This window comes from Pelmatolapia mariae, linkage group LG13 (assembly GCF_036321145.2).
Source record: "Pelmatolapia mariae isolate MD_Pm_ZW linkage group LG13, Pm_UMD_F_2, whole genome shotgun sequence".
NCBI classification, from domain to species: Eukaryota; Metazoa; Chordata; class Actinopteri; order Cichliformes; family Cichlidae; genus Pelmatolapia; species Pelmatolapia mariae.
Genome location: NC_086238.1, coordinates 5,886,211 through 5,910,634, shown reverse-complemented (window position 1 = coordinate 5,910,634; position 24,424 = coordinate 5,886,211). Strand labels below are relative to the sequence as shown.

General features: G+C 37.1%; 1 protein-coding gene across 3 annotated transcripts in view; it reads right to left on the bottom strand.

Annotated features, from left to right (window-relative positions):
- Window positions 1–24,424, bottom strand: part of grid1a (glutamate receptor, ionotropic, delta 1a) — a 273,940-nt gene that overhangs the window by 14,364 nt on the left and 235,152 nt on the right. For all 3 annotated transcript variants that reach the window (XM_063491391.1, XM_063491393.1, XM_063491392.1), the window contains exons 6-12: window positions 22,843–23,016; window positions 19,722–19,883; window positions 18,504–18,623; window positions 6,540–6,641; window positions 4,831–5,028; window positions 3,394–3,724; window positions 1,085–1,223 (exon numbers count right to left, since the gene is read on the bottom strand). In XM_063491391.1, the coding sequence (XP_063347461.1) occupies window positions 1,085–1,223; window positions 3,394–3,724; window positions 4,831–5,028; window positions 6,540–6,641; window positions 18,504–18,623; window positions 19,722–19,883; window positions 22,843–23,016 (1,226 nt within the window). The remainder of the gene's footprint in view (window positions 1–1,084; window positions 1,224–3,393; window positions 3,725–4,830; window positions 5,029–6,539; window positions 6,642–18,503; window positions 18,624–19,721; window positions 19,884–22,842; window positions 23,017–24,424) is intronic.

The following is a 24,424-nucleotide window of genomic DNA, read 5'->3' as shown; positions in this document are numbered from 1 at the left end:
ACAAGATTACCATTTCCAGTGCTTGATAAAAAACTATATCTCAGGCTGTAATCATCAAAATCTTTTTAGTTTTTCCACATATGCAGCATGCATTCAATCCATACAGTACTTTCTTCTTCAATTTAATTCTTAAGTGCCGTCATTTGCAGTGTGTTTGTTAAACTGTAACACATGCACCACAAATAAAGATTAATGTCCCTCTAAACAGAAGCACACACACACACACACACACCTGCAAACAAAATCTCTTCACAGGTGAGCTGTGTACTGCTTAGCATTCGCCTCCTCTACTCATATGTCCACAATGTGGCTATTTGTTCAACAGAAGATGGACCCAATGCAATCAAATGCCTCTCTGCTCATTCTTTGGGGAGAGACAGCAGACCAAATTGGATTCACTGACAAATAAAATTTTGGCTGAAGACAGGGTATTTGTTAGGCAGTGGGTCAGAAATCACCGAAACACTGTGTAGACTGACATGCACACAGATTATTCTTAAAACTCAGCCGCACATGTGCCTGTATTGAAAATACTGTAGAATGTTTAATGCCTCAAGAAATCACCCCATATTATATTTATATTAAAAAAAAATCCACATGTGATTTGAATTAAGCCTCTCTTTAGATAAATCAAATAAATAACACATAGGCAAAGACACGCATTTAAGATTGAAGCACGCAGATGCTTATTAGCATAGGCATGTGGATAAGAAATGTGGATAAGAAAAAGATAGCTTGAAGCCATTCATGGCTCTGTGATGCCTCTAGTAATGTCCCTTGAGTCAGCTCAATTGGGGCTGAAGACCACTGGTGTGAAGTAAGAAAGCCTGAGCTTATCAGAACTCTGGTGCCTGCTCCTTGTTCCCTGATTGAGGCTAGCAGCTCGAGGCCACTTTAGCTGCTACTAGCATAATACACCCAATTTTCACAGATTGCATTGTGGGTAATGCATGTGCTGGGCTTTTTACCAAGAAGAGACAGATACAGAATACAGCTATGAGCTCTCTAGTTTTGATTAGCATAATTTCTTTACTATCTAGCTATCTTTTTTTTTTTTTTTACATTTATTTATTTATTTTTTTACCGAACTGCATTGTCCATTCGTGAAACAGTGAGGTAGGCTGCCAGGTTTGCTGTGTAGGACGAACACACGATAAGGGTGAAAAGCCACCAGCTGCCCATGACGATACGGAGAGCCACTGATCCCAGGATGGAGTCACTTCCTGTTGTGGTACAGACAGAAGCACAGAGTTAAAAACTACAAAATGAGTCTTTGCCTTGCACCACGTTTGGTTTCAAATAATCCCTACTGCCATGATTGATTTATCAGGTCATTCTTTCCTCAGTTACTTAATTGGTGGTGTGATAGCAAAAAATGGCCAATTTAATTTTCAAGGTGATGTACTGTATTCAAATTGCTAGTGACATTGAGTTTCATTTCAAAGAATATTTGTGGTTGTTTTTCTGGATCACAAATAAAACAAGACCTAGTGAAAAAAAAACAAACAAACCCATAAAATGTTTCAGGTTTTTCAAACATGTTGCTGCTAAAAACATTATAATACTGCTGAAATATATAGATTCTCCTTTACAAAGCAATCACTGTGATTATATTGTAAGAGAGCCATATGATAATGCCTTATGTAATGACTCTATTTTATTTTTTTTTTTTTACCAATACGATTTTAAGATATATATATATTTTTTTTAAAGCAATTTTACTTAAAAATTGTGCTAATATTTGCATAAAACACCAGAGAAGCTGACTGTCTGCATGGTGATTCTGTATAATTACTGTAAGATTTAATAATTTACTTTCCCGAGAGCTTTGTGTATTCAAAACCATCTACCCTGAAATGGTACTGTTTTTTTTTTTTTAAATTTTCCCAAAGAACACGCTACTCATTAAAATTCATCCTTCTCTTTTCACCCACATCTTTAATCCTTGCTTTTCCTTGTTTTCCTTGAGGTTAAGAGACTGGTTCATCACATTAGCTTTGCTATCATCAGTATTTCTCCTGTCATACCAACACATTCTCTGCAAAACAATCCCGAAACAGCTTTTGAGGTGCATGAGAAAAATGTCAGCACAAATTCTAATTTTGAAGTGTAAAGCCACAGAAATGCCATCTGAATGATTCAGGAATATGAAATGTAATGAAAACATATTTGTCTAAAAGTGTCACCATCAACACAACTGCACCCTTATGACAGCTCGGAAAAGGAAGAAAAAAGCCCAAAAAATCTGTGGCCTTGTCAGATGCATAGCACTGCGGCATCAGTCATTTTTTATTACATACAGCTTTGATTTGTTGAGGTCATTGAATGTGAAATGTGGCTCTGGAAACTTTACTGGATTTTACCCCACTGCAATGGTCCACTGTGGTACAGTCTCTTTCATCTTAGAAACAAATTGATTAAACCCTTTATTCATAAGGAAATTGTGTTAGTTTAATTTGTTCTCCTAGACAGTTTCAGATAATTTTCTACCTTGGTCTGACCTCCTTTTGGAACAAAAGAAGTGTAGTCCCTGCTTGAAAAAGGCAGTGATAAAAGTCAGCATGTCTGGGCGTAGATAGTCCATTGTGCACCGAACATACAACAAAAACCAGCCAAGTGTTGGCATATCATTATAAAATCAGTGGGGGGATATGATTGCCAAGTTTATGCACTCTGACAATGGCACACTATGCATCAGCAGTCAGATCCGTATCAAAGTGACCTACGTCATCCCCAAGAAAAAATGCAATCCACTTGACTCAAACAAAAAGTGGCAACGTTGGAACATGAGCCAGAAATGAGGGAGAGGCAGAAAAAAGGAGAGGAATTTAGCTTCTCTTGAAATATAGTGGGTGTTGGGTTAAAAAAGGCTCACGGGCAATGTGCCAGACTTTGACAGATGCAGTTGAGGCTTTAACATCAGTTGCTGAAGTAGTCATTTATCCACAGCGGACATACCTGGATCTCCACCAGATCTAAAGATGGGATGCTCTCTTTGTCAAGGGCACCTTTAGAAAATGCTAAGGTGGGCGCTGTGCCCCAGACTGACTCACTACTGAATCAGCATTTTCTCTACACAGACCATAGACATTAACATATGTTCTTCACTTGATTTGACTTTGTCACTGTGCTCTTTTGTCATTAATCCCTTAAAGCATTTTAATTGTTTTTCGTGACTTGTTCTATTTCATGTCAGGTTTCACATTCAAAACTGCCTGACTGGTGGTTTTCACTGATATGCCACTGAAGGCTAAATACAGACAGGTTTTCATACAGTCACTATGGAACAAAAACCTGCAAAGCCTTGACTCTTTGTTATGACAAATACTGTTCAGGATGTGCAATTGCTGTTTTTGGATGTTGTCATTGACTAACACAAACTCTATTACCCACCTTGTTGCACAAAAGCACCGTAGACAATCCAGATAGCACTCTGAAGCGAAGTGGAAACGGTAGGTGGTGGATGACCGGCTGTATTGTTCTGGCAGCGCACTGCTTGGATGCGCCTGAGCAGGAAGATCATGATGCCCACCACAGGGATGGCTGCAGCTATGCATGCCCAGACTGCCAGATCAAATGGTGCCAGTAAAGAAAAAATGTTGATCTTTTCTTCTGACTTGTGCATCAAAATTCCCACTGAGTAATCCAGGTAGCGTTTGCTGAAATCAACCACGCTCTCACGCTCTGGCGTGATGGTGATTGCTGATACTGCCAAGTCAGCACGCTGTGAACAAAGAATAATATGTTTCCATTTTCAGCAACTTTCTAACATTCCATTTTAAATCAACAGAGGATAATTACACTGTCATATCTTGTTAGGTATCAGAAAGAATGTAGTTAACTTGACCTGCATTAATTAGTGAATCTTTTCTCAACATTTAGGAGATTAGATTGGCTTGTGTGTCTGTAAAATCATTTGCCTGTGTATATAAAAGGCCTCCAAGCTTGTATCTAATATGTACACTGACACAGGAATTATCCTTTCTGACAGTGTGAAAACCTTGCGTCTTATTCTCTAGACAAACCATTAGCGTGGTGTTTCTGTGACACTGCTCCAAATGGAGGGGCTAAATTGGAAGGAAATTTGTTATGTGCCATCTTTTCATTCTTCACAATAACACTGATAAACCTCAAGAACCTCTTTCAGTCCACATTTTCAATTTAAAAATGGATATACAGGAAAAAAAGAGACAGGAATTTGCTATCATCTCAACTCAAGTCCTCACTTAGACAATTTCTCTCTGCCGATTCGTGCCCTCAGCAGAAGAAAAACCTGAAACTTCTGTAATGATTACATGAAACATCCCTCATAACTAACCTGCTACATTGCTGAATAGTCTGTATGGTTATTCTGTGTTATTGTAGCATTGAAAATGTTCCTTCTGCATTTAACAAATCACACAGCTCACTCAGATAAACAGTTGAATTAAGTAATAACATGTATCATGCTGTCATATACAGTATACAAGACTCTAAGAAAGTTTATACAGACATTATGTACAGTGCACAATATATATACACTTCTGCCTTTATTAAATTGAATTTAAATTCCATTATTATTATGAATCATAACAGTATTTGTCAGGGATCCATTCCAACAGCAGTATTCAGACCCATTCAATCAAACTGGGATGACACCGACTACAAAAAAAAGAAAAGTTTGTTTGATTCTTTCTTTCTCTCTTTCTTTTTCTTTTTTTTTTTATTACTAAGCCTCATTATTAGGTTTCTATTTCAGAACAAAATAAAAATGGCATGACTCCCAGAAAAAATTATTTGGACTGAAATCTGGACATTGATTGAGTGAGATAAAAAGTAAAACCCACTAACCTTGCCAATGAGCTCTCCAATCATGCCATTCCAGGATCCATTAGGGAGTGCTGAGCCATATTTCCCATCTCCAACTTGGTAGATATCATACTTGAAGCCCAGGATCTTAGCGAGGGCATCCAGCACGTCAATGGAGAAACCCTTGTATCTCTTGGGTTGACCCAGAATATTTTCTGCCACCATCACAAAAGGTTCTTCCTGTTTGAAACAATATTGTGTCATATAGTAAATGAGTTTTTAGGTAATCTGCTACTCATGTTATCATAATCTTGAGAAAAGTGTGAATTTTATCTCCAAGGCCATGGATTTAGACTTAAACTTTGAAAAGAGTAGAGTATGTGTGTGTGTGTGTGTGTGTGTGTGTGTGTGTGTGTGTGTGTGTGTGTGTGTGTGTGCTTAATGACAGGAATGTCATTTATCAAAATGCACCAAAATCCCCTAAGGGCCAGATTGGCAACTGAAGCGAGGACACAGTCAGTCATCTTAAGAACAGCAGGGTGACACCTTTATGACGAGCTTTTGGGTGATCTACTTTAATCTTAATAAAATAGTTTCCTTAGCAACTGTTGACCCGTAACACATGGCGCCATGACAAATGCTATGGGTCATCAACGTGGAAATTGCTATTGTGAATTTATTGCACCGACTCCTGGTTCTTCTTTATGGGTTGAAAGTGTCAGGGCAGAATTAAATGGGTGAAGGTGGACTAAGGCGAGCTGAGAAAAACAGGAGGGGGACAGGGAAGTAGGGGTGGTTGTGGTGCTGGTGGTTAAGTGGGCAGGGGCAAATGACTTGATTAAGTGACACTGCCAGGAAAGAGCTTAGCTGAACTCATGTGAATGAATAAGCTGCAGGTAAATCATGTGTGAAGAAGAGGAAAAATGGAGACTGAGGAGGTGGAGAAGTGACTGAGGGGGAGGACAAGGTTAGAGACTTTGCTACTAGAATATGAGTGGTCTAAGAAAAGCTGCTGCAGTGTAGGACTGATGTTTAGCAGGCTTCTGCTGTGCTACATTCTCAGGACAAGACAGAGAACACGACTTAATATTTCACTTTGAAACAGAGAAAATGTGCAGTGTCCTCTCTCATAACGATTATAATGAATGAAATAAATATTTTGAGTAGAAAAAATATTCATTGTACCCCTTTCTGTATTTTATGCTGAATGTTTAGCAAACTGCTGCACGTGATTGCAGAGGTTCAGTTAAAATATCACAAAGATGTATTTTGCAGCTTAAAAACATGACTTTACTAGCCAAGGGATCAAGTTTCACTCATCTGTTTGTTCTGTTGTATTTAGTTTATGTTGAAATTCAAGCTTTAAAGAAATATGCAGCGTTGTGTATCATGTACATAAAGTTTTTGCTTCATGCTGTGCACCCGAGATATTTGAGCTAACCTGGAAATGAAAATATTTATTGCAAAAAAAGAATAAAATCCACACAAATTGCAGATAATTATCAACAGCAAACTTTATGATGGAAACCCCAGGTAATGTCAAAAATATGTAGGGTTAATGTATGAATATCTGAAAACAATGCAGCGAAACTGTTCTAGTGTGTGTCCTACAGAAACACTCATGCTTAATTTGTGGGTAAAAAGAAAAAACTAACAAATGTGTTTGCTTATATTTTGGTGTTTGTTTCTTTCTCAGATATTTGCCTACGCAGTTCAAGTGTTAATAGATTCGCTGTACTCCCACAACTTACCAGTAATGTTACAATCTTGAGTGTTACTCCATGCATACCACTTTCTATCCGATTCTCCTTTAGGCTACCATTCAAACCACGAGTGGAGTCCCAAGTTGCCAGCTAATAAGGAGAAAGAGAAATAAGACAGATGAGGAAAGAATAAGAACTTATCAGGTAGCAAGCCTCTAAAGAACAGCTCTGTAATATATTTATTACAGGTAGAACAGAATAAATACCAAGCATGAGAGCTGAAGTGTTTGTATTGAAGTATAAGTATTGTATAGTGTTGTTTCCCTGCAATGATAATCATAACTGAGTCGCCAAATGCCTACATTAGCATCTAAACTGGTTGGATATTAAATTCCTATGTTTTCAACTACAAATGTATTGGCGCGCACACACAAAGAAAGTGGCAATAAGAATGAAGATAAGCAAAATGAATATGATGGGGATATTTTATGCACTTTGAGCTCATCATGTGGAAAATTTGAGAATAAAAACAAAACAGATAAACAGAATTTCAGAACCATCACTTTGAGTTTGTGTCTCGAGTCTAAGATATCGCTTGACTTTAAAACTCTCATTCCACACTATCAACTTTTTGAGCCACACCTCACGTCTGTGAGTCTAGTGTTTGTTAAATTCTTAATCAGTGCTGCTAGCTGGACAAGAATTCTCAAGGATCTGATGTGTCATTTGGAGTGGTCTTTGAGATTTGAGCTGACAGGACAAGAATGGTGGCCCACGGTCAGACAACAGACCTTTTTTGCCAACAGCACATTGAGCTCCAGCGAAAACATTAAAAAAAGCAGTATGCTATAGAAAGTATGCAAAATTCATATTATAGTTTTGTTAGATTAGTCTATTTAAAATATAGTAAAGCATATATGAGTTTTATTTTATTCCAACATTTATTTTAAATCATTATTTTCAGCTTTATATTTTTTAAATTTCTAAGAAGATTTTTTTAATGTTTTTAAGCATTTAGTTAGCTTATTCCACCTAACCTCGCTCAGTGGATGCTGAGCCAGCCGATGATAACACTATAATGAACACAAATGTAACCGGCAAATCTTATGCCAAAGAAAACTGTCACATGCTGAACAGACAGTTAGACCTTCTGCAATCCAGGCCCATCTGTGTTCTCAAAAGGATTTTGAAAAACTTCCTCAGTTGTTTGATCATTGTCCAAACTACTACATAGAACACGTGAGCACCAATGGTCTTTCTGTGTTTCATATAAACATACATAAGGCATGTTTGAGTATTAAAATATGATTATATTAGTGTAATGAAGTGTGTTAATAATCTTATGTTAGGTGTTATTTTGTATCTATTGTCTATTGTTCTTGCAATGTTCCATTTGACTAAATGTTTTATAAGAAAAACAAAATGAAGAAAAAAGTCACTTACACCATTCACAAATGCAAACTTAAAATTACAAACAACAACACCATCAAGAGAAAGCAACAATTACTGCAGACAAAAAAGGGAGCAACAAAAGCATCCATCTGTAAATAAAAAGCAAGTATCTGAGGCAATCACAGAGGCTTTGATAAAACATCACAAGTGTATTTCATTATCAGCTGGATCTTTTGTTCTTCACAGCCCATCTGCAGAGCATGCAAGTTTACAAATTCTCATTGCTATGTATAGCTTCACTGCAAAATGATCGATGAAATGAATCATGCTTGTAGCACACCAGCTTCTGTTGGTATGTGAACAGTTTTCTCCTCCTGCAGGATTCCACTGATGAATTGTGACTTCTAAGCACAGTCAAGGATCATGGATGACTGTTTGTGTTTAGTCACATATGCATGACTAAAATGTCATCTCTTGCATTAAATCATGTTTTGTTAGAAATATATGAACCTTACAAAGGTTATGAGCATAGCTCTGAAAGCATGTATTCAACACTTCTACTGTAATAGTCAACTTGTTCAAGTTCATGGTGGATCAAGGTGGATCAAAGATGGATCAGACTTGTTCGAGCCCATCAGTCCACACCCTATCACCAGTTCATGTTTTGAGACACCCCCCTAAGCCTCTTTCTTTCTGAGATGCGCCAATCAAACTCACATTTGTCCATTTGTCTCGCATCCAACATGCTGAGTAGTGCTGGGCGATATGGAAAAAATATTTATCACGATATGAATTATTTTATATCACGATAACGATATATATCACGATATACCACCTGACCTGTGGTCATCTGGAAAGTATGCAGTCTTTAAACAGCGAGTGGAGAGGGTGCAGTCTTTGTTTTGAGTTACCGTAAAGCATGTCGCAAATCCGGGTGCACGTAAAGCAGTACCATGTTGCAAAACCACAAGACAGAGTTTCTTTGCGAAAAATATCATTTTTTTATACTTTATTTTCTCTTGCATAAAGTTCAGAGTATGTATAGTGAGAAGACAACACTAATATATTTGCCACAGGCTATTTAACCCTTTAAGACCTACCATAGAACCAAGTCCGCCAGAGCTTATCTTTACATTTTACATGCTGTAGTGCCATTTGTGGGAGCATTTCAAGTTGCTATACATCAATACAACCGTATAGCCCAAATTTTAATAATATGTATGCATTAAGTCCATATTAACTACATAAATTGCAAAAAAGTGCAATAAACTACAAAAAAATTGAAAATCTTTTTTTTTTTAACATATATTTCTAGTTAGAGAAATTTAAGAGGCGTATCCCTCAAAACTGTAAATACAAAAAAGTTGCACAAAATAGTTTCCAACCACGAGAAATTTATTTTGAGTGTGTTCATAGTTTTATGTTTGAGATACACAAATTTTTATATACTACAGGAAAAATGAAAATAAATAAATGCAAATTTGCAAAAACACAGCATGTGCATCAAAATAAACTATTTACAACAGTGTAATTTGACTTCTAAGCATCCCAGAAACGATACAGAAGAGCATAAAGTCAAACATGACTTTTAAAAACACCAACATAGGCTTTGAAGCTTAAAAAACTACATTTTCCGCGAAATGACGTCACTTCCGGTTTCGGACAGGTAATGGCGGACATGCGATAGTTCACGCTGACTTATATTCCAACCTAGGAAGCTATGAACAGCTGATCGGATCGGCAAAGCCTGTTTCTGGAATATTATGTTTTTGTTGCTGCAAGTCTGGAATATTATGTTTTTGTTGCTGGAAGTGCTTTTTATGCAATTTTTGCAAAGCTATATGTGGAAGAAAACTGTGACCTAGGGCAAGCTACGGCTTCATATGCAAAAAAAACATTATTGCGCTACCTTACGTGGTTCCAGTTCTACAGGGATTTAAAAATAGTTAGGGAAAACGGAGTGTGCCTGCTCCGACCGGTTGTAAAGGGTTAATGATATATTTTATCTAATAATTTGTAAAATTCGGGTTATAAACGATAGAAACGATAGAAGACAAATGGCACGATAGACACTTTTCTATCGTCCACACGATATATATCGTCATATCGCCCAGCACTAATGCTGAGTAGGAGAACAGACGTTATTCGCCTCATATATAAGTGGTAATAATGCTTTGGATCATCGGAGTATGCAACTGGCTTGCATGTTTGTGTTTCTAAGTGTGTGCTGGGGCAAAATGTCAGTCTGCATTGCTTGCTTCACAGGGGTCTATTTTCTCCATGAGCAGCTTTGCCCTCAGTGAAAAACACTGACCAATCTGTGCTCTGTAAACTGAAGAACACTAAAGAGGAACACTTCTACTTCACAGAGCTTTGCACACCAGCATGCCACCAGGAAGGTCACAAACAATATATACAGCAAAGCCACACTTCTTGCATCTGAAAGAGTAACAAATGAATGAACACATGGTGGGCTTTGATTACCAGCTTTGAAAAGTCACTTGTAGGTTAAAAATTGCTTTACTATAACATAATAATGCAATCTGTCTGCAAAAAATAAAGGAAATGTGATGAGATTTCTGAGGACGTGACAGTGAAAAAGGATGGGCATTTATGTCAAGAGAGGATGCATTACAGAAAAATAGTTTTTTGTCGTTTGATTTTTGTTGTTTGATGTGAAATGACTTTTTTCCTGCTCCTTCGAGCTCTCCGTTTGATTAGGGTTAAACTTTTTCTAACATCTTTGCATCCCTAAGCATTTAGTTACGCATTGCAGGACTGTTGAATGAATGAGCAAATCTTCTATCTGAGGCTAATGTTCACCTTGTGAATATAATTTTTTTGTTAATTTTATTTTGGACTGCAGATCTTATGAACTTGAACTCTAAGGAAGTCCGATCCGTATTCAGTCTATGGGAGGAAATCCAAGAAGTCACGGGGAATAAATTCCACAAAGAAACAACTGGGAAAATTACGATGTCGCTGAGGGAAACAAATCTTAATTAAGAGTGACTTGTTAAATATAACAACGCTTTAATTTGACAATGAGGTACATGTTTGCTCTAATAAAAAGTTCAAGTAGGGCACACAAATCTCTGAAAATGTCACGCAATTTGTGCCTCGTTCTCGAGGTGAGGCTATGTTGATAGTGACGTGTATGTCAAGTATGTGAGAAGACAGAAAGCACAGCTGCTACTGAAGTACGAATTCATACATTGAAGCATAAATAAAGCTGAAAATTATCAGTAAAACAGTTTCAAATAGTTACAATTTATAAATATTCTTTGACAACACTGCATCTAATTTAATGTAAATATACACCGAAGAGAATTATAATACTATATGAAGGTGAGCCATAGATGTTTCTTTACATAATAATAAGGTAATACTAACCACTTTTTAGTACTAACCTCCCATTGTCTTTGTTTTGACTCAGTCATTAAGTAGCATAAATCGATGCAGAACCTACAGGTTTTTTTATGATACAACAATAAAATGATGTGAAAAAGTAAAGATCAACCTAACCTGTTTCCTATGAAAGGATTTCTCCTGAACGGCAATTGAATGACGGTTTATACCACCGGCAATCTTTAATCAAGATGATATGTACTTTTCTTAGAAGACCTCCCCTGCAGTCCTTTTACTCGTGCTATTTATTTAAGTTCAAACAAAGTTACATGTGTTAAATTATTTGGAAGGTGTATGCTTTGTTTGGAGGATATTGTGCAAATGAGAATGCTCTAAACCATTTAAAAAGTCACAACAAAAACAGGCTGCTATTTAGCTAATGGTCATGATGCTCAATAGATTTAAATAATCATCTGTAATGTTGCTCAGTAAATGCCAATGACTATTTGAAAACAACAAAAGGATGGCAGTCAGATAGCTCTCCTTTCACAGCGCCACTACTGTCTCAATTATTGGATGGTCTAAAAAAAACTAACAGAGAGCATTTGGTTCCATTTTATGGAAACTTTTAAATGTTCATCATTATGGACAGGGAACTACAGTTTGAGCTAGTTGCAGCTATTCTGCTTGTCCTTTTTGCTAGTTTAGTGAGCCAAGTGCTTACATATCGACAAGCCCATCATACAAGAAAGCTTCTTATTGACCCACAATCTTTGTTTGACTCATCATGTGAGTATGCCTACCTCAGTCACTGCTTGTGTCAGGTGAGCCTTTCTAGGTGTCCTTGAATCAACCGTTCTTATTAAATGCCATGCTGCTGGACTGTGCAAAAGTATTGAGCCACCCATAATTTCTATATATTTTTTGCTTTATGACGCATGACCTGAGAGACGCATCTGGCTCTTCAGTTAATCCATCTTCTATTCACTGAAGCCTTATCAGAAATGGTCTAAGTGAAATTGTGGCTGTTATGCAGCCAAGTTATGAACAAACAGAAACAAAGAGAAAGGTTGAAATGTGCCAAATTACACAAAAACTGGGCTGGAATTAAGCAGCAACAGGTGTTGAATCCAAACTTGAAATTGTTGGTTCAAATTGTCCTCAATATGTGCAGAGGAGCTCAGGAGAGAGGTCTAGTAGAAAAGTGCTGTCAGATATTGATCCACCACACGTTATCGTCAAGAAAGTTTCAGATTGGCAACAACTTCATTTTTCAGCATGATAATAATCCCATAAACACTGCCAGTGTAGGAAAAGCAGAATGGGATAGGAAAGCGCACAATAGAACGCTATCAGTCAGAAGTCTGGAGAATTATACCTGACTCCTTAAAGAAACGACAACTGTGACAAGGACTAAAGGTGGTCAAAACAAATACTGACTCCTGCTCCTTAAAAGTTTGCCTTACATACTATATTCCCATTTAAAAAAAAAGTCCATCAATCCATTTTCTTCAACGCATCAGATTCAGGGGCTGGAGCCTATCCTAGAAGGCTATTTTAGAGGCGGGTACACCCTGGAAAGGTCGCTAGTCTGTTGCAGGGCTAAAAAAAATGCACCAAAACATTTTCTGTTTGATTTCTGTTATTAGAATACTGCTCCAAAAACTTGGTGCTTCCTACTTTTTATACATTTAGTTAGGTATATAACCCAACTTGACACGTCAAAGCTGAATAATACCATTACGTATGTGTCCCATATGTGTTTTGTGACTCAAAAGCAGACACAGTAAGTGGTGATAATCAGTCACTTTGCAGTTTTCTAGCCAATATTTAATATAACCAAGGAAACAGAATTCAAAAAAATAAAAATAAAACTGCAAACACTCGAAGAAAAGTAGGTGACTGCACTAACCGGTAATGAGCAAACCAAAATAGAAAGTGAAAATTAATGGATGAAAGCAAGAACTCTTTCAGAAATAGGTATATGCTTTGGAGCTTACTGTGGAAGGTAAACAGTAAGAAATAATGTCTGTTAGATGTGGGAATTACATTCATCTGCCATAGTATAACATAGAATAGAATAGAATAGAATAGAATAGCCCTTTACTGTCATTGTGCATATATCATGAAATTGTGGGTGCGCCACCCAACGACTGTGCAAGAAATATAAATAACAAAATGTAAATGTAAATAATTTAATGCATAGAAAAAAAACTGTATCAGAGTACGCAATAAAAGTCACAGGATAATTGAAGCTACACTGGTTATTGTAGCTACAATTCAAATTTCAAAATTTAAGAAAGGTAAATTGATAGAGCAAGCTAATAGTGTTTGTAATTATATACTGCCATTCAACTCAAAACCCAAACAGATTTTAATGCACCAGTGCCCTGACAGTAGCGACAAGAGTTATCCCTGCTGCAAAAGTTTCTCTATAATAAATATTCACAGATGTGTTGTCATGATTTGTCTGTCCAAATGGACACAATACTTATTTATTTTTAATGTTCCATTTGCCCTTCTCCATCCCAGAGGAAAACACTGGAGTGGGACTGACTCTGTTAACTCTAATCATCAGCACTACAGTGAAAAATAAGCTGGCCATTTAAATTAGCCAAGACAAGAGACATCTTATCTGTCCTGATATACTAAAAATGAGCTTGGCAGACATGGCGCCGGTCTATCACTCTAACCTCTAATAAGCAACATGAAGCAGGATTTAGTCTGTAAAACTGTGTCAGACAGTGGGAAAAAAAAATGAAATGACGGGGAATAGAAACGAACAAAACGGAAAAGGAACAAGAAATACAAAATGAAAATGAGTTCACCCCATTTTTGAATAGAAATCATTGCCTTAAGAAAACCAGAAGTAAAATAAAAGCACTCAATGATCAGTTTTTTTCCCCTGTTATTTGCTATTCATGCATTTATACTAAGACTTTTAATACAATGTACAATGTGTGCCACAGTAGTTTGATGAGTGCAGTTATTCAAGCAGCGGTATAACCCTTCCTCTCTTTTTATATAAATTATTATAGTAAATGACTGCATACAAAAGGTGAAGAAAGGCAGATCCGTTGAGTCATTGTATACAGTGTCGACTTTAAAAATACTGTGAACATATGATGGTGTGACATGCAAATTTGCAGGCTAACATAAAACGTAGGGCACTGGTTCTGTTTTCAACTCATTAAATTTACTGAAAAGTGAACAAAGAACAGATGATTTTGCACATTTAAAATCATATCACCGGTTATAAGGGTGTTAACATTTGTTCAGTATTATTTTTATGATGGATTGAAGCATGTAAGAGAAAATACATTCAGGGATGAAGAGAATATCATCCACTTTTCATCCAATTATTTGAGACTCTCAGAAGGATTTACTTTTGTCAGCACAGTGTGGCAGTCAGACAAGCGTAAGTGGGTACAGACAGTTTTAATGCTTTTCTTTCATGCAGACACTTGTGAGAAAAGGCAATTTGCACATGATAACAGTTGCACAAGTTACAGGATTACAATGCTTCTCTGATTTATTTATTTCTGACTATGCAACTTTACCAAACTAAATAAATTGGATATGGTTAATGGAGCTTCAGTAAGCTGTTAATTTTATCAATGCCAATTGTCAACTGAGGATTTTCAGCATTAACAGGTGTCTGGCACTGCTTACAGAGGCCTGTGATTGAATATATGTAAAAAAAAAAAAAACTTAATTATTACTTTCCAAATGTAATAATGATCTGGTGAGAGCACAGACCCAGCAAAAATAATTAATTTTAATTGGCCCAGAAGTACATTATGATATAACATTTAAAATAAAGGTTACCTAATTTGGGTTTTAGCTTGTGAAATGCTCATAGCTCATAGCATTGGTCTTTATCCACCTGTGGGTTAAAACCAAAGTAGGTACAGGAGATTTGAAAACAACACAGGAGCCAGAAAGTGAGTTTCCGGAAGCTAGACATCTCAGAGCCTGGCAAATGAATCGCTAGATCAACAGCCCTATCAACCCCCTGCAGATCTATTGTTGGAAAGAGAGAAGTGCCCTTTAGAGACTATTTAATGTCATTTCTGCCTCATGGGTCTATGAGAAATAGGGTTGAGGATGAATAAATCAGCGATCAATGAATGCCTGCTTTTTAGATGGCCGTGCAACAAGCCACGTTAGAGCTCATGTGAACCTACTATCTACTATCATGAATATCAAAAGTCACAACTTTAAAGGTTGATTTTATCCAGACTAAGTGGCTGATTTAACCATGGGAAATACACCTGGATCCCTGGTGTCTAAGCTTGGCTTGGTCAATGCAACGTTGCCAGATTTGGCTGGATTATGAGCGCACAGACTCAGTCTGATATGGTGCAAAGACTGCTCCAGTTAGCAGCACTTGGGTAGGTTTTAGGAAAGTGTTGGCAACCAGAATTGTTAACATGTACTTTCTTCTGAATCTGGTGTATTTTTACTTAAATCTGCCAAGAAGCTAGTCGCCAGACATACCAGATTATAACTGCTGATGAAAAAGTCATTTTAGTATCCTGGGGAGGAGTTTAAAAGATGCATGTACTTTAATAACCAGCTAAATTACCAGATTTAGCAAACACTGTGCATATACATTTTGGCAAACTGAACTGCTGTTAGGACTCAAAACTTGAACATTTTTAGATTAAAGTATGTTCGTAATATCTTCCAGCTCTGAATCTAGTTGCAAACAAACATTTCTTAGGCTGCCATATCATAGATTATTTTCATTACAAAATAGGACAGTTAGGCACAGTGTCAAAGGGAACATCAGCTATAGCTGCTGCATGTTATAGTTCCATGACTAACATTGCAACCATAAAATCAAATGAAGAGAATTCAAAGCAGCCCAAGATGCTATCAAGCAGATATACAGTAATATTTAATGTAGGGTAATATTTTTAGTTTAAGTGTGTTAAAAAGCGGTTCCGAATAATACATTAACACCAGCGCTGTTGCTGTAGACACATTCGCGAATAACTACTGCATGATACATGCAAGATAGTGGCTTGAAGGAACAATTACATTCAAATGAATTGACTTTTCTCTATGAGAGCTTCATGTAAGCTGGAAGTCATTAGCAATATCTGCTTACAGACGAGCTGACACATCAATAAGAGCAAACTGGGAAACCAAAACAACAACAACAACAGCATCGATCACTCTGCATCAGCTCTAGATGGTGGAGAAAACTCACAGTAGCCATCCAGGAAATAGTATTTCAGTCTTCATTACAGTTTCTAACCAGAAAGACGCCTCATCTAAGACCTATCAGGCTGGGAAGAAAATGGACTGAATGCAGATAAATGATGATGGAAAGGGAGGAAACCAGGGCTGAAAAATGAGCAGAAAGGGTTAGTGAAGAAGGGAAGAAGTGACCAGAGTGAGGGAAGGATGAGCAGGATGGGAAATGAGAAGAAAGGATAAAAGGGAAGTAAAAGGGACAGAATGGGGATGGCTGGCAAGGGTGGAGAGGGGTTGGCATGTGGAGCGCAACATGCACTCACTTTTACACCCAACTTGGGAAAGAAAAAGAAAAGAAAAAACAGGAACCCGCATCATATTGCAGAGGCATTCTAGTGTGGTATAATAATTAGTGTCATACATAGAAAGAGAGAGGAGCGGTAGATGAATTCATGTCTGTTTTCTCAGAGTAAATGGTTCTGCCAGCTAGTGAACACACCGGGTAATGAACAGCAGCACTGAATGCAGCTGGCACCCCATTATCTGACCTTGCTGTCCCCATTATCTGGCCTTGCTGTCCCCTTGTGCCTCTAATGATTTTGAGATATAAGCGTCCACATGTTAGCTTGCTCTCTGGCCTCTGTTCTATGTTTGCCTGGCTGTATGCTTGAAGGTTTCTGAGATTCAACGAGGATCTCAGACAGATAAACAGGCTGTACAGTGCATGTTTATTATGGAGTGCACAGTGTGTATATATGTTCCTCTGGGTGTCTGTCCTCCTAGCTAATGCTAATGACCACATTATGATGAATTGGCTCCATGATTTCAGTAAGGCTGAGTGGTGATTAAATCTTCATTACTGCTTCTGGTCAGTCCTGCTCTACATAGATTGCCAAGAAACTCAATTCCTCTTCATTCAAGAAGAAGCCCCTGACTGAATCAGGACAAACAGCGACAAACAAATTACAGCTAAGAAAGGAGAGCACAAATAATGCTCTCAATCTCTCACTTCAGCTCTATACCGCCACAAAGATCAAACAAGTTTTGCAGTAAAAAGTCCAAAATCAACTTACAGAGCCTGATGGAAAGCAGGCAAATGTCTGTGTCCATCATGAGAGATGATGTTTTTTAATAATAACCCTAATAATAAAAGTATATTCACACACACACACAGATACACACACTTTTTATTTTAATTCTTGGATCGTAGAACAAGCCAAGATGGTTGGTGTGATGAAATGGATGACTATAGGAAAAAGAGCAGTTTAATTCCAGAGCTCCAGTAGAGGGCACCCAAATACCTGGCACCTCATTGACAAGTAGTTAATCCCTGTGACCACAGCTTTCAGGGGTTTGCGTACAGGTGAGTATCTGCCCTGCATGTAAGTTCATTTAATTCACCCCCTGGACCAGGAAAAAACCATTTAGCTTCAGGGCTTTGAACCAAAGAATAAAGATTGGGAAGTGACGATACAAAACCAAAAGACAAGTGGACAGCTTCTATGGAATATATCCTCTAACAAGAACCCCCAAAGGACCTTTAAGATATCTGATAAAAAGGTTTACCAAGTTTTGATTCCCATGGACACATATCCTAGAGGGTCCTCGCTGGTAATAAGTTAGCCACAACTGTTACGTGCGATAAATAAACATTCAGAGAAAAATAAACTGTCAGGACAACAATTTGTCCTGACAGTTTAGTGCCAGTAAAACAAAAGTTTAGCGTGACAAACTCTGTATTGTCACACTAAGTAAACACCCACCACTATTCCAATGAACTAGCTTGTGTTCTAATGTACAGAATATATGATGTTGTGAAAAGAAAATGTTGCAAAATCCAATATATTATTCTGTATAATATATTATATGCTTACTTATGGATATGAAAAAGAGAACACATGTCCCAATAAATCTGATTCTGTGTCTCTGTTCTTAGGTAAGGTTTAAAAAAAGTTTTTCCTTTTGTTTTACTGGCATAACTTGCAAAAAAATTGCCAAGTGTTTGGTACATTTTCCAGGACTCAAGAGACAAGCACAATAAGTATACATAAAATTTTCCAGACTGACCCGTTTCACATCTTTCCCAAATGTCTCGCTGTAGCTGGTCCCAAGAATCTCAAACTGTACATGAGAATTAGAGCCTTCGGCACGGAAATCCATCAGTCCAGTCAGGCCACTTATCCGCCCCTATTGAAACAACAGCAGAATGTATTAAATGTGTGAGATGTTATGAAAAAGAAAGGGAAGAAGCAGCGGTAAGTTCTGTAAGGTGTGTGCTTGTGTCTACGATCTACAGGTATTGGAAAAATAATAATAACAATAACAACAAATAGCCTACACATATTCTATTACACAAAATAAATATCTTTGCACATAATATTTTTCATCAAAATTTAGTTAGATTAAACAATTAACTTCCTTCATAGAATAGACTCTAGAGAAAAAATCAACTACTTCTCAAAGAAAAAGTCATTTAACGTAAGCTCAGATGGAGCTTTGTTGCACAGAACTGTATGAATTTAGAGTTTTGTTTAACATCCTTCATTCCATAAAATGTATGCAACTTCTAAGATGATAAGCCTTAACCTATGAATTCCATTCCACAAGACCTTTAGGTACAGTAGGAGGTTATCAAAAACAATTTAGAAAAGTTCAGCCAAACGTGGTGTTGTTGTGAAGCTCTAACCAGTCACGAAAATGCTGTATGCATTTTAGAAAGAAGCCTAAAGTGTAAGAGAAAATTTTGTTCACTTAGATCATGTCATATCATAACATAACAATATGATAGCCACTACCATGAACACCATTTTTCTTTGCCGTTTTGTCATGCCCAACTTGCTCATTTCCTCTCACACTTAAGATTAAACCAGCATGACTCTCTGCAACAATGAAAAATTCCATTATCAGATTGAAATGGATGACATCAAGCCACTTTCTGCTATATTACGCCTTATTTCAATGAGGGAACAGAGACGGCTGTCTGACCAAAGGCGTCAAAGCCCAGAATCTTCCACAAAATAAAAACTGGTTTCATTTTTAAAATAACTGAATAGTTCATTGTACCATTCTGTCTTTTGAGTGTAAAAATCCCCTTTATAGCTGCTAATGCTTCTAAATTCTTCATTATGCATTTCTGACTCTTAGTCATCTGTGACAAAAAATACTCCATAAGCAACTGCTATTAGAAGAAGAAAAACTAGAAGGAAAAAAAGCAGTATCTATATTAAAAACAAACCAAAACCAACCAACCAAACAAAAAGCAACAGTGACTTCAATCCCAGATACCTTTTGAATAGTGTCCAACATAGACCATCCTCCATTCCATGGCTTGGTAGACTTCCTCATGCAGTTAAGGCTGGCCATACTGTGCCACTTCCTGTCCTCAAGCTTCCTATAGAAGGCGTTTGCCAGCATCAAAACGCTATCATACAAGTAGAGATTGGACACCTGATGAGGGAAAACAATAAAATAAAATAAAAAAAATGTATTCTTGGTTTCTTCTTTGTAACACAGAACAGCACACAAACTCAGCATACTGCCAAGAAAACAAATATTAGTTTTCAGGACTGCAGGAAATATCACAGTGTCTCGGTGCTGAAACTCAAAGCAGTGGCACACAAGTAAAAAGTATTTGTTTTTCATTCTGGTGAGGTGGGCTGTAAAAAAAGGAATATTGTTGGCGAATAATAAACTCTTGCTAGAGAAGAGGGAAAATAGTTTTAGCTTATGAGAAGTTGCTTCTTTTGTCTGACAGTGTGACACCATAATTATACTCCCTTGCAGATGTGCACATGGACATATTATGCTATGCTCTTTTCTGCTTTGAATCCACAGCCATACAACAAACTGGAGGATGCCCACACATTGCCTCTACGCCTTTTGATGATGACAAGACTTTCGACAGCTGGACCTCTTTTGGTGATGAAAAGAAGACCGCGTTGCTTACTTCTTTCATGACTGTCCAAATTTATGTTGCAGGAAGCTTTCTACTTGAGCACTGAAGCTGATTTGCTGAAAAATGATGGTATTTGACTTTTTGCGTCTGTGAAACAATTTCCATGAAACACTCTCAGGAGGCGAAGGTCATGATGCCACTGCAGTCTGACGCCAAAACAACAATTGTTTCTGCCTCGGTAATCACATGCCTAATGAATTCAGTGTCCCATTCAATTGCAGTGTGTCATTTGAGGAATCATGTCAAATGCTTCCTGTCTTAGTGTGACAGTGGATTTGATAGCTCCTCTGAGTCAAGTCAAGTCAAATCCTCCCACAGCAGAATATCCAGAGAGGCAATAGTAGCTGCCACTCCAAGCAGTGGCTTCTCTGTGGTAAGACATCATGTAAGTTAACTCCCCAAGGTCACCGAGTCAGAAGCTAAGTCCAGGTGAGATGCAGCTTGATATCTCTGGATTTCTAAGGTCACACCACAGCTGAAGCATTGAAAAAGGGCTTATTAGTACAGTAAAGCACTGTACTTTACTCACTGTTTAGCAATTCTGATGAATGCTTAAACGGCCATTACCCGTTATTTAACCCTCTTTCATGTGAATTATTAAGGACTGTGGGTGCACACACCACATGGTTTTGCCATCTGTCCGGAGTATGGATAAAAAGGAATGTGAACATTTCAATAGCGCTACAGGGAACACAGCCATTTCACTCCAGATGGATTGATCAAAAGTGTGAGAGGTGTAAGGAGCCACTCTTAACTCTGTATTGAAAGCAATAAGTGGCTGGGTGAGTGAGGTTACTTTAAAGACTCAAAGAAGAGAATGACATTGTGTAAGGAAGATAAGAAAGCCATACGGCATGTCTTCTACACTGACCCTTCTTGTCACTGATTGAATTTACCTTTCCTCTGGTTGATGGTTGATAAATCCTTAATACGAATCAAAGACAGCAGAATTTTTAGAGCATACCTTTTACTACAGAAGCCTCTATTAAGCTTGCAGCATCAGATTTTATTAACAAGTAATGCGCTGATTTCGGGTTTACAGTAATTTGGGTTCATTGCCACTTAAGTTTATTTGCATGTTATTAAAAAAAACCCTTTTCCTTCATTTAAAACAATAATTTGCTCTGTTCTGCCAGTTGGTCTCTAGACACACTAAGCTGCAGTCATTGATATTCATGGGCATTCATGTCCCTCATAATTATCGTACCAAGGGAGTTTAATATATATTCTGTTGCATGCATAATCAGTTAGTATTTGTATTCATTGGCACTTGGCAGATGCTTGTACTTTACACTATGGTTGCATGCGTATGCTGTACAGTCACTACAAATACCGGGGAAAATTTGTGTAAGTAATTACGCTCAGATCTTTATATAGGCAATTAGTGGTAAACACAAACAAGAAAAAAAACCACATCCTGCTTCTTTTATCTGTCACTTGTACTGGATGAAGTATATTAAATAAGTTTGTTGGTCCTGAAGCACACATTTATTATCTTAAAAGAATCCACAGCAAAATGCATACGGCAGAAAAATAAAGTGAACAAAAAAGAACAAGCATGAACTTGCTATCAGTCTAAAACCCACTGTGACAATGTTCATCACACTGCTACCATGTTGTGCATCTTTAAAGGCTCTTAATTAAAATCTGAAAGTAGTTTTTTTGCTGGTGTATACGCACGTGTTTCGAGCATACTTAGTATTTTCACTGACAATGAAGGTTTAAGAACAGAGATTTTTCTTTACCTGTTTTGTTACTTTTTCCTAATTAAAGGAAAAAAATAAAAGAAACCATCTCCATTAAAATCTGCTGTAATCGACTGCATTCAAATTGACAACAGGTACTTATAACCTTTTACAGTCACCCTCAAGCAAACGATAAGGAACCGTTTAACACTCCAATATGCCACCAGTATTTGGTCTGGTTGTGCAAAATTACACACTTAATCACACTGAGAAAAAGGACAAAAATAAGAGTGGTTGTTTATATAAATAAACAGAGTATCAGTATGGGACTTATTAAATGTTTATACACAATATAACAGAATGTATTCACATGTATGTTTGATTAAGGAATCACGTCAACCTTCCACTGTCTAAATGAAGTAATAATTCACATGGCTTCAAATCATATTGTCTTAAGTGCATTTATACAGTTTTTTATTCACCATTAAAATTTCTGATGTAGTATTGTTATAAGATATTTTGTAGAATACCTGATATTGATAAGAATCTTCAGAGTCCTGATTTATGGAGCCAGACATTAGTATAATAGCCCTTTAACTTACTCTAAAGAGTATTTTTTAAAAAAAAAATTTGATTGTCATATTAAACAAGATTAAAAAAAAGTTAATAGATTGTACTGCATTTGTTAAACGGTAACGTGCAGATCAATATAGTCTGAGTGACAATCCTGTAATGCTTCAAAAGTACATATTTCAGTATATTTTACCTCCAGGGACTGTAGATAGCCTTCCTGAGGGTCACAGAGCAGAGACGAGATGCGATGATTGTTCCTCATACAGCGAACATTGGTATCCCTCCACAACGGGAAGATCTGACGAATGATGGTCATTCGCCCCAGAGAGCTGTGAACTAGCTCCATGATGTCTGCATCGCTCACCTCCTAAAGGTGAAGATGACAAAGCAGTTTAATTCCCCCTTTCCACTGAATACAAGTTATGAAAAGTCACATATTATATTAGATTGCAACATTTACACAATGTGAAATAATGAGATAAACTGTGGATTTTAGTGGAAATTTGAATAAGATAGAACTTTAGAGGGGCTTGACTTTAACCACTCTTTGAACAATTAACATATCAGATAACACAGGAGAAACAGATATCGTTTTAAGGGAAAAGATCCAGGATATTAAAAAGGGATAAATGGTGAGGCTGAAATGTAAACTCATTTGGTCATCTTCATTTTAAGAATGTAAATTTTCTGTATCAATTTATAAATGTTTAATGTTTAACTAAAGCTAAATTCATTGAATACTTCTGTTAAAAAACGGAATTAATTAAGTTAATGTTTTTTTTTAAATTAAAAAACACAAAATATTTTAATAATTGTAGTCATTTCAAGATTTCAACACTTTAATCCTTTTTTTAGCAATTAAAGACAGATTTGATTTTCTACAAAACCTTCTTGTTTTGTCATTACAGAGTCAAATCAATGATCATTTGAAGTATATCCATCACAATAATAGTTCAGGTGACCCTTGGTCCTCTTCTATGGGGGATACTTGTGTGAAGCATCAGATCAATATTCATGAGACACTGAGCTGCCTACTAGTTTTCAGAGCCGGACAATCATCAATGCTGAGGCAGACAATGAGTCTCCGGGGAAACATTGAGCTCATATGCCGTCTGACAATAAAGCTGTGAGGTTTTGTCGGGTCAAAACTCAAGTATCCCCAGGTCCCTCACCAAACACCCCTCAATACATGCTCTTTATCAGTTTTCCTAATCAGACATTTTGATCTACCTCTTTTGCATTGACCTCCCTAAATTATTTATTATTTCTGCTGGTTTCTGTCCAGACTCAGTGTTCATTTCTCAGGGACTCTGTCATTGTATAGGCCCTTTCTTCTTTCAGCCTAATGTGGTTTTCAATCTCTTATTATCTTCCCATCACTCCTAATAAGTCTTTCTTTGTACCTTTACCTTACTTTACCTGACCATCAGTCTTGTTCCTTCACTACAAATTGTCAGTCCAAATCTGCCTTTTTTCAAACTGCCTTTTGCTTTTCAACACTGTTCTTCATACATATATCTTAAGTCAAATACACATATTGTAAAAACGCAATGTGGTGAGCACGCTGAACTTTTTTCTTTTGTCAATTTCCCAAATATCTTTTATTTGTCTCATTGGTGATTCTAGCTCATCTATTTTTTTCCTATGACTCTTTTTTTTCACACTCTTCACAGCCAGACAAGTGGAACTGATGAATATTCACGAGTTGCCAGGACACTTTAATCAGGCAAATTATGGTTCACAACATGGTTCACAGAAATGAGCTCTCCCATCCA